The sequence below is a fragment of the Entelurus aequoreus genome, linkage group LG19 (assembly GCF_033978785.1).
Source record: "Entelurus aequoreus isolate RoL-2023_Sb linkage group LG19, RoL_Eaeq_v1.1, whole genome shotgun sequence".
NCBI lineage: Eukaryota > Metazoa > Chordata > Actinopteri > Syngnathiformes > Syngnathidae > Entelurus > Entelurus aequoreus.
In genome coordinates, this window is record NC_084749.1 from 1,814,433 (window position 1) to 1,826,968 (window position 12,536).

Below are 12,536 nucleotides of genomic sequence, written 5' to 3' on the forward strand. Positions count from 1 at the left end.
TATATATATATATATATATATATATATATGTATATATATATATATATATATATATATATATATATATATATATATATATATATATATATATATATATATATATATATATGTATGTATGTATGTATGTATGTATATACTGTATATATATATTAGGGCTGCAACAACTAATCGATTATAAAAATAGTTGCCGATTAATTTAGTCATCGATTCATTGGATCTATGCTATGCGCATGCGCAGAGGCTTTTTTTTGTTTGTTTGTTTGTTTGTTTGTTTTTTAAAAAAAAAATATTTTATTTCTTTAAATAAACCTTTATTTATAAACTGCAACATGTACAAACAGCTGAGAAACAATAATCAAAATAAGTATGGTGCCAGTATGCTGTTTTTTTTCAATAAAATACTGGAAAGGATAAAAATGTAGTTTGTGTCTTTTATTCGATTATTAATCGATTAATCGAAGTAATAATCGACAGATTAATCGATTATCAAATTAATCGTTAGTTGCAGCCCTAATATATATATATATATATATATATATATATATATATATATATATATATATATATATATATATATATATATATATATATATATATACTGTATGTATATATATATATATATATATATATATATATATATATATATATATATATATATATATATATATATAAATATATACTGTATGTATATATATATATATATATATATATATATATATATATATATATATATATATATATATATATATATATATATACTGTATGTATATATATATATATATATATATATATATATATATATATATATATATATATATATATATATATATATGTATATATATATATGTATATGTATATATATGTGTGTGTGTGTATACAAATATGTGTATATATACATATATGTATAAATGTGTATATATATACATAGATAGATAGATATACCGTGGCATTTGCATTTGTCGTGACTTCATGTTGTTGTGTTGTGGATTCATGTCGTTGTGGCGTTTGCAGTCGTTTTGCGGCCGAAAGTTGTCGTGATGTGGCGTTTGCATTTATTGTGGCTTTTGCAATCGTGCTGTACTTGAAAGTCGTGCCGTGACTTGAAGTCGTCGTTTCCTCGCTGTGTGCACTTTCGTACAAGTCAAACGAGAGGCGTGTATAACGAAAGCGAATACACGTAAAATGAAGTAAAACTACTTCCTGTTTGAAGCAATACTGCCACCTAGCAGTGTTTTGTAGGAACTGCAGTCCAATCCATGACCAGTTTTTGTACGATTTTCCTCCTGAATTCTTGAACTGAACTGAGTAAAGTACATAACAAAAAAAGGCCGGCTCAGCTCTTTCCCCCTCGGCAAAGCCCCCGGGACTTATCTGGCAGGCACAGGATGTTTTATGCTCCATCATCTCCCGTTACCCACAATTCACCTGCTGCACTTCAGCTCCTCCCACCGGGTCTCTTATCGCCAGCAAAGTGCCTGTCGTCGCACCTGGGAAGGATGCGAGCGCTCTCAACGATGTGTTTAGCGCAAAATAAATACCCACGTGGAGTGCAGTTTAATTAAATCAATTAGAAGATGAACTGGGTCTCTGTGGGGGCGTCATGAGTGGGGGCCTTGAAGGGGGGAGGGGGCCGTGTCAGTGGGCCATCCTGCTGAGAGCGCTTCAGGGAAAAAGATAGAGCTGCTAAATTGATCGATTTTCTGTAAGCGTGGACGGGTGGGGTTGAGGGCGGGGGTGCACATGCTGCAAAGTGGAGGCAACGTCCCCACTCCCACTCCCACTCCCACTCCCACACGGCACAGATCAATGGCTGCAACACCACATGAAATTGCGCAGGTCAGCAGAAAAAGGTGTCGCCTGGTTAAATTAAACCTTCAGTTTCATGAAGCTTGCATTTTCTTTATTTGCTCTCCTTCCATCCAAATGGGATGGTAACAAACAGGGGTAATTCCTGGTAAATTTCTCTCCAGTGGGAAACCAACGTGTGAATGCTCCAATGTTGCAGTTGAAGTGAAATGCTGACAGAATGTAGTATGAATGTAGGAATAGTATGAATGTTGGAATGGTTTGATTGTTGAAGAGTTAGAATTTCCAGGAAAACCGGAAATTGGTTTGGAACTTGGGGAAATTGTTAGTTGGATGAATGGAATGTGTTGATGTTGGAATGGTTTGAATCGGTTTAAAAATGTGGGAATTGTGGAAGTTTAAAAATTGGACGATTCATTTTGAATGGGGAAAATGTCCCTGAAAACTGGGAATTCTTGGAAAGCCGGGAATTTTTTATAGAATTGTTGAAGACGAGCACAGAATTTTGAACGACTTGAATGTTCTGAATGAGTTGAAATGGTTGGTTTTGGAATTTTTTTAAATCGGTCGAGGAATGTTGAAGTGGTAACATTTTTAATTGAGAAATGGTATTATGGAATTTCGGGAAAAGCGGGAATTTTTTGGAAAATGTTAAAAGACTCGAATGTTCTGAATTATTTGAAATGGTTGGTGTTGGAATTTTTCAAATCGGTCGAGAAATGTTGAAATAGTAACATTTTTAATTGAGAAATGGTATTACGGAACTCCTGGAATTTCGGGAAAACCAGGAATTTCCAGTAAGTAAGGAGTAGTCGACAGAAAAAAAGGGTGAAAAAGGGGTTTCAAAAAATGGGAATTCTGGGAATTCCTTTAACTTTTTTGAACTTGGAAAAATTATAGTTTGAATTTCCAGGATGAGTGGAATACGCTGAAGGTGGAATGGTTTGAATTGTTTGAAAAATTTGGAAATTGTGGAAGTTTAAAAAATTTACAATTAATTTTGAATGGGGAAAATGTCCCTGAAAACTGGTAATTCTCATAAATCTGGGAATTTTTTAGAATTGTTGTAGTAGAGCACAAAATTTTGAACAGGCTGAATATTTTGGAGTTGGGACGGTTTGAATCGGATGAAAAATGTGGGAGTTGTGGAACTTTGAAGAATGTCCCATTCATTTCAATGGGAATTTCATGGAAATGTGGGAATTTAATGGAAATGTGGGAATTTCGGGAAAAGTGGGAATTTTTTGGTATAAGATAGAAGACTTGAATGTTGAATTAATTGAAATGGTTGGTGTTGGAATTTTTCAAATCGGTCGAGAAATGTTGACGTAGTAACATTTTTAATTGAGAAATGGTATAATGGAATTCCTGGAATTTCGGGAAAAGCTGGAATTTTTGGGAAAATGTTAAAAGACTTGAATGTTCTGAATGATTTGAAATGGTTGGTGTTGGAATTGTTTAAATCGGTCAAGGAATGTTGAAGTAGTAACATTTTTAATTGAGAAATGGTCTTATGGAATTTCGGGAAAAGCGGGAATTTTTTGGAAAATGTTAAAAGACTCGAATGTTCTGAATGATTTGAAATGGTTGGTGTTGGAATTTTTCAAATCGGTCGAGAAATGTTGAAGTAGAAACATTTTTAATTGAGAAATGGTATTACAGAATTCCTGGAATTTCAGGAAAACCGGGAATTTCCAGTAAGTAAGGAGTAGTCGACAGAAAAAAAGGGTGAAAAAGGGGTTTCAAAAAATGGGAATTCTGGGAATTCCTTGAACTTTTTTGAACTTGGAAAAATGATAGTTTGAATTTCCAGGATGAGTGGAATATGCTGAAGGTGGAATGGTTTGAATTGGATGAAAAATGTGGGAATTGTGGAACTTTGAAAAATGTCCTATTCATTTCAATGGGAATTTCGGGAAAAGCGGGTATTTTTTGGTGTTGGAATTTTTCAAATCGGTCGAGAAATGTAGAAGTAGTACATTTTTAATTGAGAAATGGTATTACAGAATTCCTGGAATTTCGGGAAAACCGGGAATTTCCAGTAAGTAAGGAGTAGTCGACAAAAAAAAAGGGTGAAAAAAGGGTTTTAAAAAACGGGAATTCTGGGAATTCCTTGAACTTTTTTGAACTTGAAAAAATGATAGTTTGAATTTCCAGGATGAGTGGAATATGTTGAAGGTGGAATGGTTTGAATTGGATAAAAAATGTGGGGATTGTGGAACTTTGAAAAATTTCCTATTCATTTCAATGGAAATTTCGGGAAAAACGGGTATTTTTTGGTGTTGGAATTTTTCAAATCGGTCGAGAAATGTAGAAGTAGTACATTTTTAATTGAGAAATGGTATTACAGAATTCCTGGAATTTCTGGAAAACCGGGAATTTCCAGTAAGTAAGGAGTAGTCGACAAAAAAAAAGGGTGAAAAAAGGGTTTTAAAAAACGGGAATTCTGGGAATTCCTTGAACTTTTTTGAACTAGGAAAAATGATAGTTTGAATTTCCAGGATGAGTAGAATATGTTGAAGGTGGAATGGTTTGAATTGGATGAAAAATGTGGGAATTGTGGAACTTTGAAAAATGTCCTATTCATTTCAATGGGAATTTCGGGAAAAACTGGTATTTTTTGGTGTTGGAATTTTTCAAATCGGTCAAGAAATGTAGAAGTAGTACATTTTTAATTGAGAAATGGTATTACAGAATTCCTGGAATTTCGGGAAAACCGGGAATTTCCAGTAAGTAAGGAGTAGTCGACAGAAAAAAGGGTGAAAAAAGGGTTTCAAAAAACGGAAATTTTGGGAATTCCTTGAACTTTTTTGAACTAGGAAAAATGATAGTTTGAATTTCCAGGATGAGTGGAATATGTTGAAGGTGGAATGGTTTGAATTGGATGAAAAATGTGGGAATTGTGGATCTTTGAAAAATGTCCTATTCATTTCAATGGGAATTTCGGGGAAAACGGGTATTTTTTGGTGTTGGAATTTTTCAAATCGGTCGAGAAATGTAGAAGTAGTAACATTTTTAATTGAGAAATGGTATTACAGAATTCCTGGAATTTCGGGAAAACCGGGAATTTCCAGTAAGTAAGGAGTAGTCGACAGAAAAAAGGGTTTCAAAAAACGGGAATTCTGGGAATTCCTTGAACTTTTTTGAACTTGGAAAAATGATAGTTTGAATTTCCAGGATGAGTGGAATATGTTGAAGGTGGAATGGTTTGAATTGGATGAAAAATGTGGGGATTGTGGAACTTTAAAAAATGTCCTATTCATTTCAATGGGAATTTCGGGGAAAAACTGGTATTTTTTGGTGTTGGAATCTTTCAAATCGGTTGAGAAATGTAGAAGTAGTACATTTTTAATTGAGAAATGGTATTACAGAATTCCTGGCATTTGGGGAAAACCGTGAATTTCCAGTAAGTAAGGAGTAGTCGACAGAAAAAAGGGTGAAAAAAGGGTTTCAAAAAACGGAAATTCTGGGAATTCCTTGAACTTTTTTGAACTTGGAAAAATGATAGTTTGAATTTCCAGGATGAGTGGAATATGTTGAAGGTGGAATGGTTTGAATTGGATGAAAAATGTGGGAATTGTGGAACTTTGAAAAATGTCCTATTCATTTCAATGGGAATTTCGGGAAAAGCGGGTATTTTTTGGTGTTGGAATTTTTCAAATCGGTCGAGAAATGTAGAAGTAGTACATTTTTAATTGAGAAATGGTATTACAGAATTCCTGGAATTTCGGGAAAACCGGGAATTTCCAGTAAGTAAGGAGTAGTCGACAGAAAAAAGGGTGAAAAAAGGGTTTCAAAAAACGGGAATTCTGGGAATTCCTTGAACTTTTTTTAACTAGGAAAAATGATAGTTTGAATTTCCAGGATGAGTAGGATACGCTGAAGGTGGAATGGTTTGAATTGGTTGGAAAATGTGGAAATGGTGGAAGTTAAAAAAATTGACAATTCATTTTGAATGGGGAAAATGTCCCTGAAAACTGGTAATTCTCGGAAATCCGGGAATTTTTTTTAGAATTGTTGTAGTAGAGCACAAAATTTTGAACAGGCTGAATATTTTGGAGTTGGAACGTTTACTGAGTGTTGTTACAAAATGAGTGGACGACTGACAAGAGAGTTCACTCTGTTTATGTCAGCGACATAGCTGATTTTGATTTGAGTAAATTGGGGGGGGAAAGTCAAAAATGGGATAATGAACAATTGATCCGGAAGGGACATGGGGAATCATTTTTTTTAATATTTTTTTTTACTTTTTTTTTTTTTTTAGACAAACTTTCTCGTGTGCACGAGAAACTTTTTATAAAGTTATAAAAAATAAATAAAAAATGTATTATTTTTACTTTTATTTTTTAGACATGTATCTCGTGCGCACGAGAAACTTTTTATAAAGTTATAAAAAATAAATAAAACATGTATTATTTTTATTTTTATTTTTTAGACATGTATCTCGTGCGCACGAGAAACTTTCTCGTGTGCACGAGAAACTTTTTATAAAGTTATAAAAAATAAATAAAAAATGTATTATTTTTATTTTTATTTTTTAGACATGTATCTCGTGCGCACGAGAAACTTTCTCGTGTGCACGAGAAACTTTTTATAAAGTTATAAAAAATAAATAAAAAAATTATAATTTTTTAATTTATTTTTTAGACATGTATCTCGTGCGTCTAAAAAAAAAAAAAAGTTTCTCGTGCGCACGAGAAACTTTCTTGTGTGCACAAGAAACTTTTTATGAAGTTATAAAAAAGAAAAAAGAAATTTATAATTTTTATTTTTATTTTTATTTTTTAGACATGTATCTCATGCGCACGAGAAACTTTTTATAAAGTTATAAAAAATAAATTAAAAAATTATTTTTATTTTTATTTTTTAGACATGTATCTCATGAGCACGAGAAACTTTCTCATGTGCACGAGAAACTTTTTATAAAGTTATAAAAAATAAATAAAAAATTTATTTTTATTTTTATTTTTTAGAGATGTATCTCGTGCGCACGAGAAACTATCTCGTGCGTCTAAAAAAAAAAAAGTTTCTCGTGATCGGTGATCCTACAGGGACATGGGGAAACAATTTTTTTTAATTTTTTTTTTTTTTTTAGACAAACTTTCTCGTGTGTACGAGAAACTTTTTATAAAGTTATAAAAAATAAATACAAAATTTATTATTTTTATTTTTATTTTTTAGACATGTTTCTCGTCCGCACGAGAAACTTTCTTGTGTGCACAAGAAACTTTTTATAAAGTTATAAAAAATAAATTAAAAAATTATTATTTATTTATTTATTTTTTAGACATGTATTTCGTGTGCACGAGAAACTATCTCGTGCGCACGAGAAACTTTCTTGTGTGCACGAGAAACTTTTTATAAAGTTATAAAAAACAAATAAAAAACAAGAAACTTTTTATGAAGTTATAAAAAATAAATTTATAATTTTTATTTTTATTTTTATTTTTTAGACATGTATCTCGTGCGCACGAGAAACTTTTTATAAAGTTATAAAAAATAAATAAAAAATGTGTTATTTTTATTTTTATTTTTTAGACATGTATCTCGTGCGCACGAGAAACTTTCTCGTGTGCACGAGAAACTTTTTATAAAGTTATAAAAAATAAATAAAAAATGTATTATTTTTAGTTTTATTTTTTAGACATGTATCTCGTGCGCACGAGAAACTTTCTCGTGTGCACGAGAAACTTTTTATAAAGTTATAAAAAATAAATAAAAAAATTATAATTTTTTAATTTATTTTTTAGACATGTATCTCGTGCGTCTAAAAAAAAAAAGTTTCTCGTGCGCACGAGAAACTTTCTTGTGTGCACAAGAAACTTTTTATGAAGTTATAAAAAAGAAAAAAGAAATTTATAATTTTTATTTTTATTTTTATTTTTTAGACATGTATCTCATGCGCACGAGAAACTTTTTATAAAGTTATAAAAAATAAATAAAAAAAGTATTTTTATTTTTATTTTTTAGACATGTATCTCATGAGCACGAGAAACTTTCTCATGTGCACGAGAAACTTTTTATAAAGTTATAAAAAATAAATAAAAAATTTATTTTTATTTTTATTTTTTAGACATGTATCTCGTGAGCACGAGAAACTATCTCGTGCGTCTAAAAAAAAAAAAAGTTTCTCGTGATCGGTGATCCTACAGGGACATGGGGAAACAATTTTTTTAAATTTTTTTTTTTTTTTTTAGACAAACTTTCTCGTGTGTACGAGAAACTTTTTATAAAGTTATAAAAAATAAATACAAAATTTATTATTTTTATTTTTATTTTTTAGACATGTTTCTCGTCCGCACGAGAAACTTTCTTGTGTGTACAAGAAACTTTTTATAAAGTTATAAAAAATAAATTAAAAAATTATTATTTATTTATTTATTTTTTAGACATGTATTTCGTGTGCACGAGAAACTATCTCTTGCGCACGAGAAACTTTCTTGTGTGCACGAGAAACTTTTTATAAAGTTATAAAAAACAAATAAAAAAACAAGAAACTTTTTATGAAGTTATAAAAAATAAATTTATAATTTTTATTTTTATTTTTATTTTTTAGACATGTACCTCGTGCGCACGAGAAACTTTTTATAAAGTTATAAAAAATAAATAAAAAAAAAATTATTTTTATTTTTTAGACATGCATCTCGTGCGCACGAGAAACTTTCTCGTGTGCACAACAAACTTTTCATAAAGTTATAAAAAATAAATTTATAATTTTTATTTTAATTTTTATTTTTGAGACATGTATCTCGTGCGCACGAGAAACTATCTCGTGCATCTAAAAAATAATTTAAAAAAATTATAAAATTATTATGAATTTTTTTTACAACTTTCTAAAAAGTACATGTCTAAAAAAAAAATTAAATTATTTTAAAAAATCGTTCCCCCATGTCCCTGTAGGATCACCTGTAGATTGAGGATTTTTTTTCAAAGGTTTTTTTTGTATTTGAGACATTCAGAGTAATGTTGTAGTTGTTAGATACATTTGTTTGGAAAAAGAAATGTTCATTTGTGAGTAGTACAGTAGTTGAACGTGTTATTCTGTAACCTTACATCAGAACTTAACTGGATGTGAAAAATATCTGTTTTTTATTTCCCGAGATGATGTTGTAATATATGTTTGTAAAGGTCAGACATTACCATTAAATGCCATCCAGAGTTTCTAGACTGGAACATTGCAACCCTGTCAGAGGTGAGCGGTGCCTGACTTTCTTATATTTACCCTCCAGTCATCCAATGGGGGGTAAATGCACAAAAAAAAAGGTAATTCCTGGTACATTTATTTCCAATGAAAGATGAGTAATTTTGCAATATTTTTAATTTCATGAAAAATTATTGAGAATGATTGCAACGTTGCGTTTATTTTCTAAAAACATGTTTATTTTTGTTACTAATAGAGAAATATATTCATGTTTTCTTTTAGTCCTCCCATCAAAACTTAGGGAATTTGTAAAAAGATAAATAAATAAATAAAGGTTTTCTGTTGCAATGTGTGTTTTAAACAAATATATTCACATTCATTGGCATAAAGTTGAAGATGTTGCCAGTAATTCGCATTGATCTCGTACAGTTTGTATTTCTTGTATTTGCACAACATCCACCCAAATGTGGGTGTTGAATTTAAAAATGGGTAATTGGGTAAAGTTTATTTCCAATGTATAGTTCAGATGCCTAATTTTAGTAATATAAATACAAATAAATAAATAAATACCCATATATTATATAGATATATATATATATACATATATATATATATATATATATATATATATATATATATATATATATATATATATATATATATATATATATATATATATATATATATATATATATATATATACAGTACAGACCAACCTTCTCATTCAATGCATTTTCTTTATTTTCATGACTATTTACATTGTAGATTGTCACTGAAGGCATCACAACTACTCTATATTGCCAAAAGTATTTGGCCACCTGCCTTGACTCACATATGAACTTGAAGTGCCATCCCATTCCTAACCCATAGGGTTCAATATGACACCTTTTGCAGCTATTACAGCTTCAACTCTTCTGGGAAGGCTGTCCACAAGGTTGCCGAGTGTGTTTATAGGAATTTTCCACCATTCTTCCAAAAGCACATTGGTGAGGTCACACACTGAGAAGGCCTGGCTCTCAGTCTCCCTTCTAATTAATCCCAAAGATGTTCGATCGGGTTCAGGTCAGGACAGGTCAGTGTTATACCCTGAATCCCGGGCTCTCTGGCAGTGTGTGGTGATCCGCAGAACCCACTAGAGGGCAACCTCTACAGAAACTTATTGGATGTATAAGAAATCTTGTCTAAGGTAAAATAATTTTTGCCTTGAAAATCTACTTTTACTTTGGAAAATAATTGTTTACCTTGAAAAAAATTTTCACCTTGAAAATAATTTTTTTACCTTGAAAATCAACTTTTACTTTGGAAAATAATTTTTTACCTTGAAAAATTTGATTTACCCTGGAAATCATTTTTTACCTTGAAAATCAACTTTTACTTTGAAAATAATTTTTTACCTTGAAAAAAAATTTTTTACCTTGGAAATCATTTTTTACCTTGAAAATAACTTTTACTTTGAAAATAATTTTTTACCTTGAAAATCAACTTTTACTTTGGAAAATAATTTTTGACCTTGAAAAATCTTTTTTTACCTTGAAAATCTTTTTTACCTTGAAAATCTTTTTTACCTTGAAAATCAAATTTTACTTTGGAAAATAATTTCTTACCTTGAAAAAATGTTTCACCTTGAAAATAATTTTTTACCTTGAAAAGCAACTTTTACTTTGGAAAATAATTTTTCACCTTGAAATTTTTTTTTACCTTGGAAATAATTTTTTACCTTGAAAATAACTTTTACTTTGAAAATAATTTTTTACCTTGAAAATCAACTTTTACTTTGGAAAATAATTGTTGACCTTGAAAAATCTTTTTTCTACCTTGAAAATCTTTTTTACCTTGAAAATCTTTTTTACCTTGAAAATCAACTTTTACTTTGGAAAATAATTTCTTACCTTGAAAAAATGTTTCACCTTGAAAATAATTTTTTACCTTGAAAAGCAACTTTTACTTTGGAAAATAATTTTTCACCTTGAAAATTTTTTTTTCCTTGGAAATCATTTTTTACCTTGAAAATCAACTTTTACTTTGAAAATAATTTTTTACCTTGAAAAAAAAATGTCACTTTGAAAACAATTTTTCACCTTGAAAATAATTTTTTACCTTGAAAATCAACTTTTACTTTGAAAATTATTTTTTACCCTGAAAAAATTGTAATCAATGTAAAAGATTTTCAAACTTTTACTTTGACAATAATTTTTTACCTTGAAAATATTGTAATCAAAGTAAAAGATTTTCAAACTTTTACTTTGACAATAATTTTTTACCTTGAAAATATTGTAATCAAAGTAAAAGATTTTCAAACTTTTACTTTGAAAATCATTTTTCACCTTGAAAAAAATGTTTCACCTTGAATCTAGAATACTGTATGTGTTTTTTAAAGGTCCCCAGTTCAGTTGCAGTGTAGTACAATCCCAGTAATATTGACAATACACATGAATAACATTGGCATGAATTATAGCAGCCCTACTAGTAGCTTAGCATGTTATCACTTTTTACATTCAAAGTCACAATGTGATCAATTTATCATGGCGGTGTGGAGCTGTTTTTTTCCCCCTTTTGTTCTGGCTCATCCTCTGTATTTGTTCACTGACAGGGATTAGTGCACTCACCCTGTTGTCAGAGCTGGGGATCATGGTATCTGTCATCCAGGAGCCAAACCTGGACCCTGACGCTCGCACTGTGATGGGATTACTGACGCCCGTGAGCTTCCCGCAACCTGCAGGTCAAAGCAGAGGGAAGGAAGGAAGGTATGAATATTTATAGTACACACACTTTCTTCTATTTCTTACCTTCTTGAGACCTCCGAAAAATGCCTACCGCCCCTTTCTAGATATATAAACATGTGTATTTACAACATGAATAATGTATACATACTATGCAAATATAAAAAAACTTCTTGTGAAAAATTAGTTGGAATTTCACAAGAAAAAGGTCACAATTTCACAAGAAAAACTTGGAATTTTGGCAGTGTTCAAATAAAAATCTTAATTTTACTCAACGCAAGTCAAAATTTTACAAAAAAAAAAACTGAGCGTGTGCAATATTATGATAAAAGTTGTAATTTTACTCAATAACAGTCGCAATTTTACGAGAAAAGCTTCAAAAGTTGGCAATTTTATGAAAAGACTCGACAAAAGTCAAAATGTTATAAGAAAACTTTCAAATTTGGGCAATATTATAATAATGATCAGGATTTTTTTTTTAAATTCAGAATTGTACTCAAAAAATGTCACTATTTTACAAGAACAACAAAAAAATTGGCGATGAACGTCAGGATTTTATATGACAAATGTCACCATTTTGCATTAAAAAGTAATAATTTTACATAAAAAAAAGTAATAATTTCACGACAAAATATTGCAATATTACAGAAACAGAAAGAATATGAGAAATTGTTCCCAATTTTATCTTGTTCCCAATTTTAAAAGAAAAAAGTCGACACATTGTGAGAGACTGCTTTTAGTTAATTTATTTATTTAAATTTTTTTTGTTATTGGTTTTTAATCTTCATTATTTACTTCAAGTTATTAGAGTATGTCTATATACATATTTTATATTTTTATTTTGTCCAAAGGGGGCGCAAACTTAACAT

The 12,536-nt window shown here is 30.1% G+C and overlaps 1 protein-coding gene across 1 annotated transcript in view; it reads right to left on the minus strand.

The window, feature by feature from the left end:
- LOC133634990 (noelin-2-like) overlaps nucleotides 1-12,536 on the minus strand; it is a 268,993-nt gene that overhangs the window by 4,428 nt on the left and 252,029 nt on the right. The window contains exon 5 of the mRNA XM_062027651.1: nucleotides 11,554-11,660. Coding sequence (XP_061883635.1) covers nucleotides 11,554-11,660 — 107 coding nt within the window. The remainder of the gene's footprint in view (nucleotides 1-11,553; nucleotides 11,661-12,536) is intronic.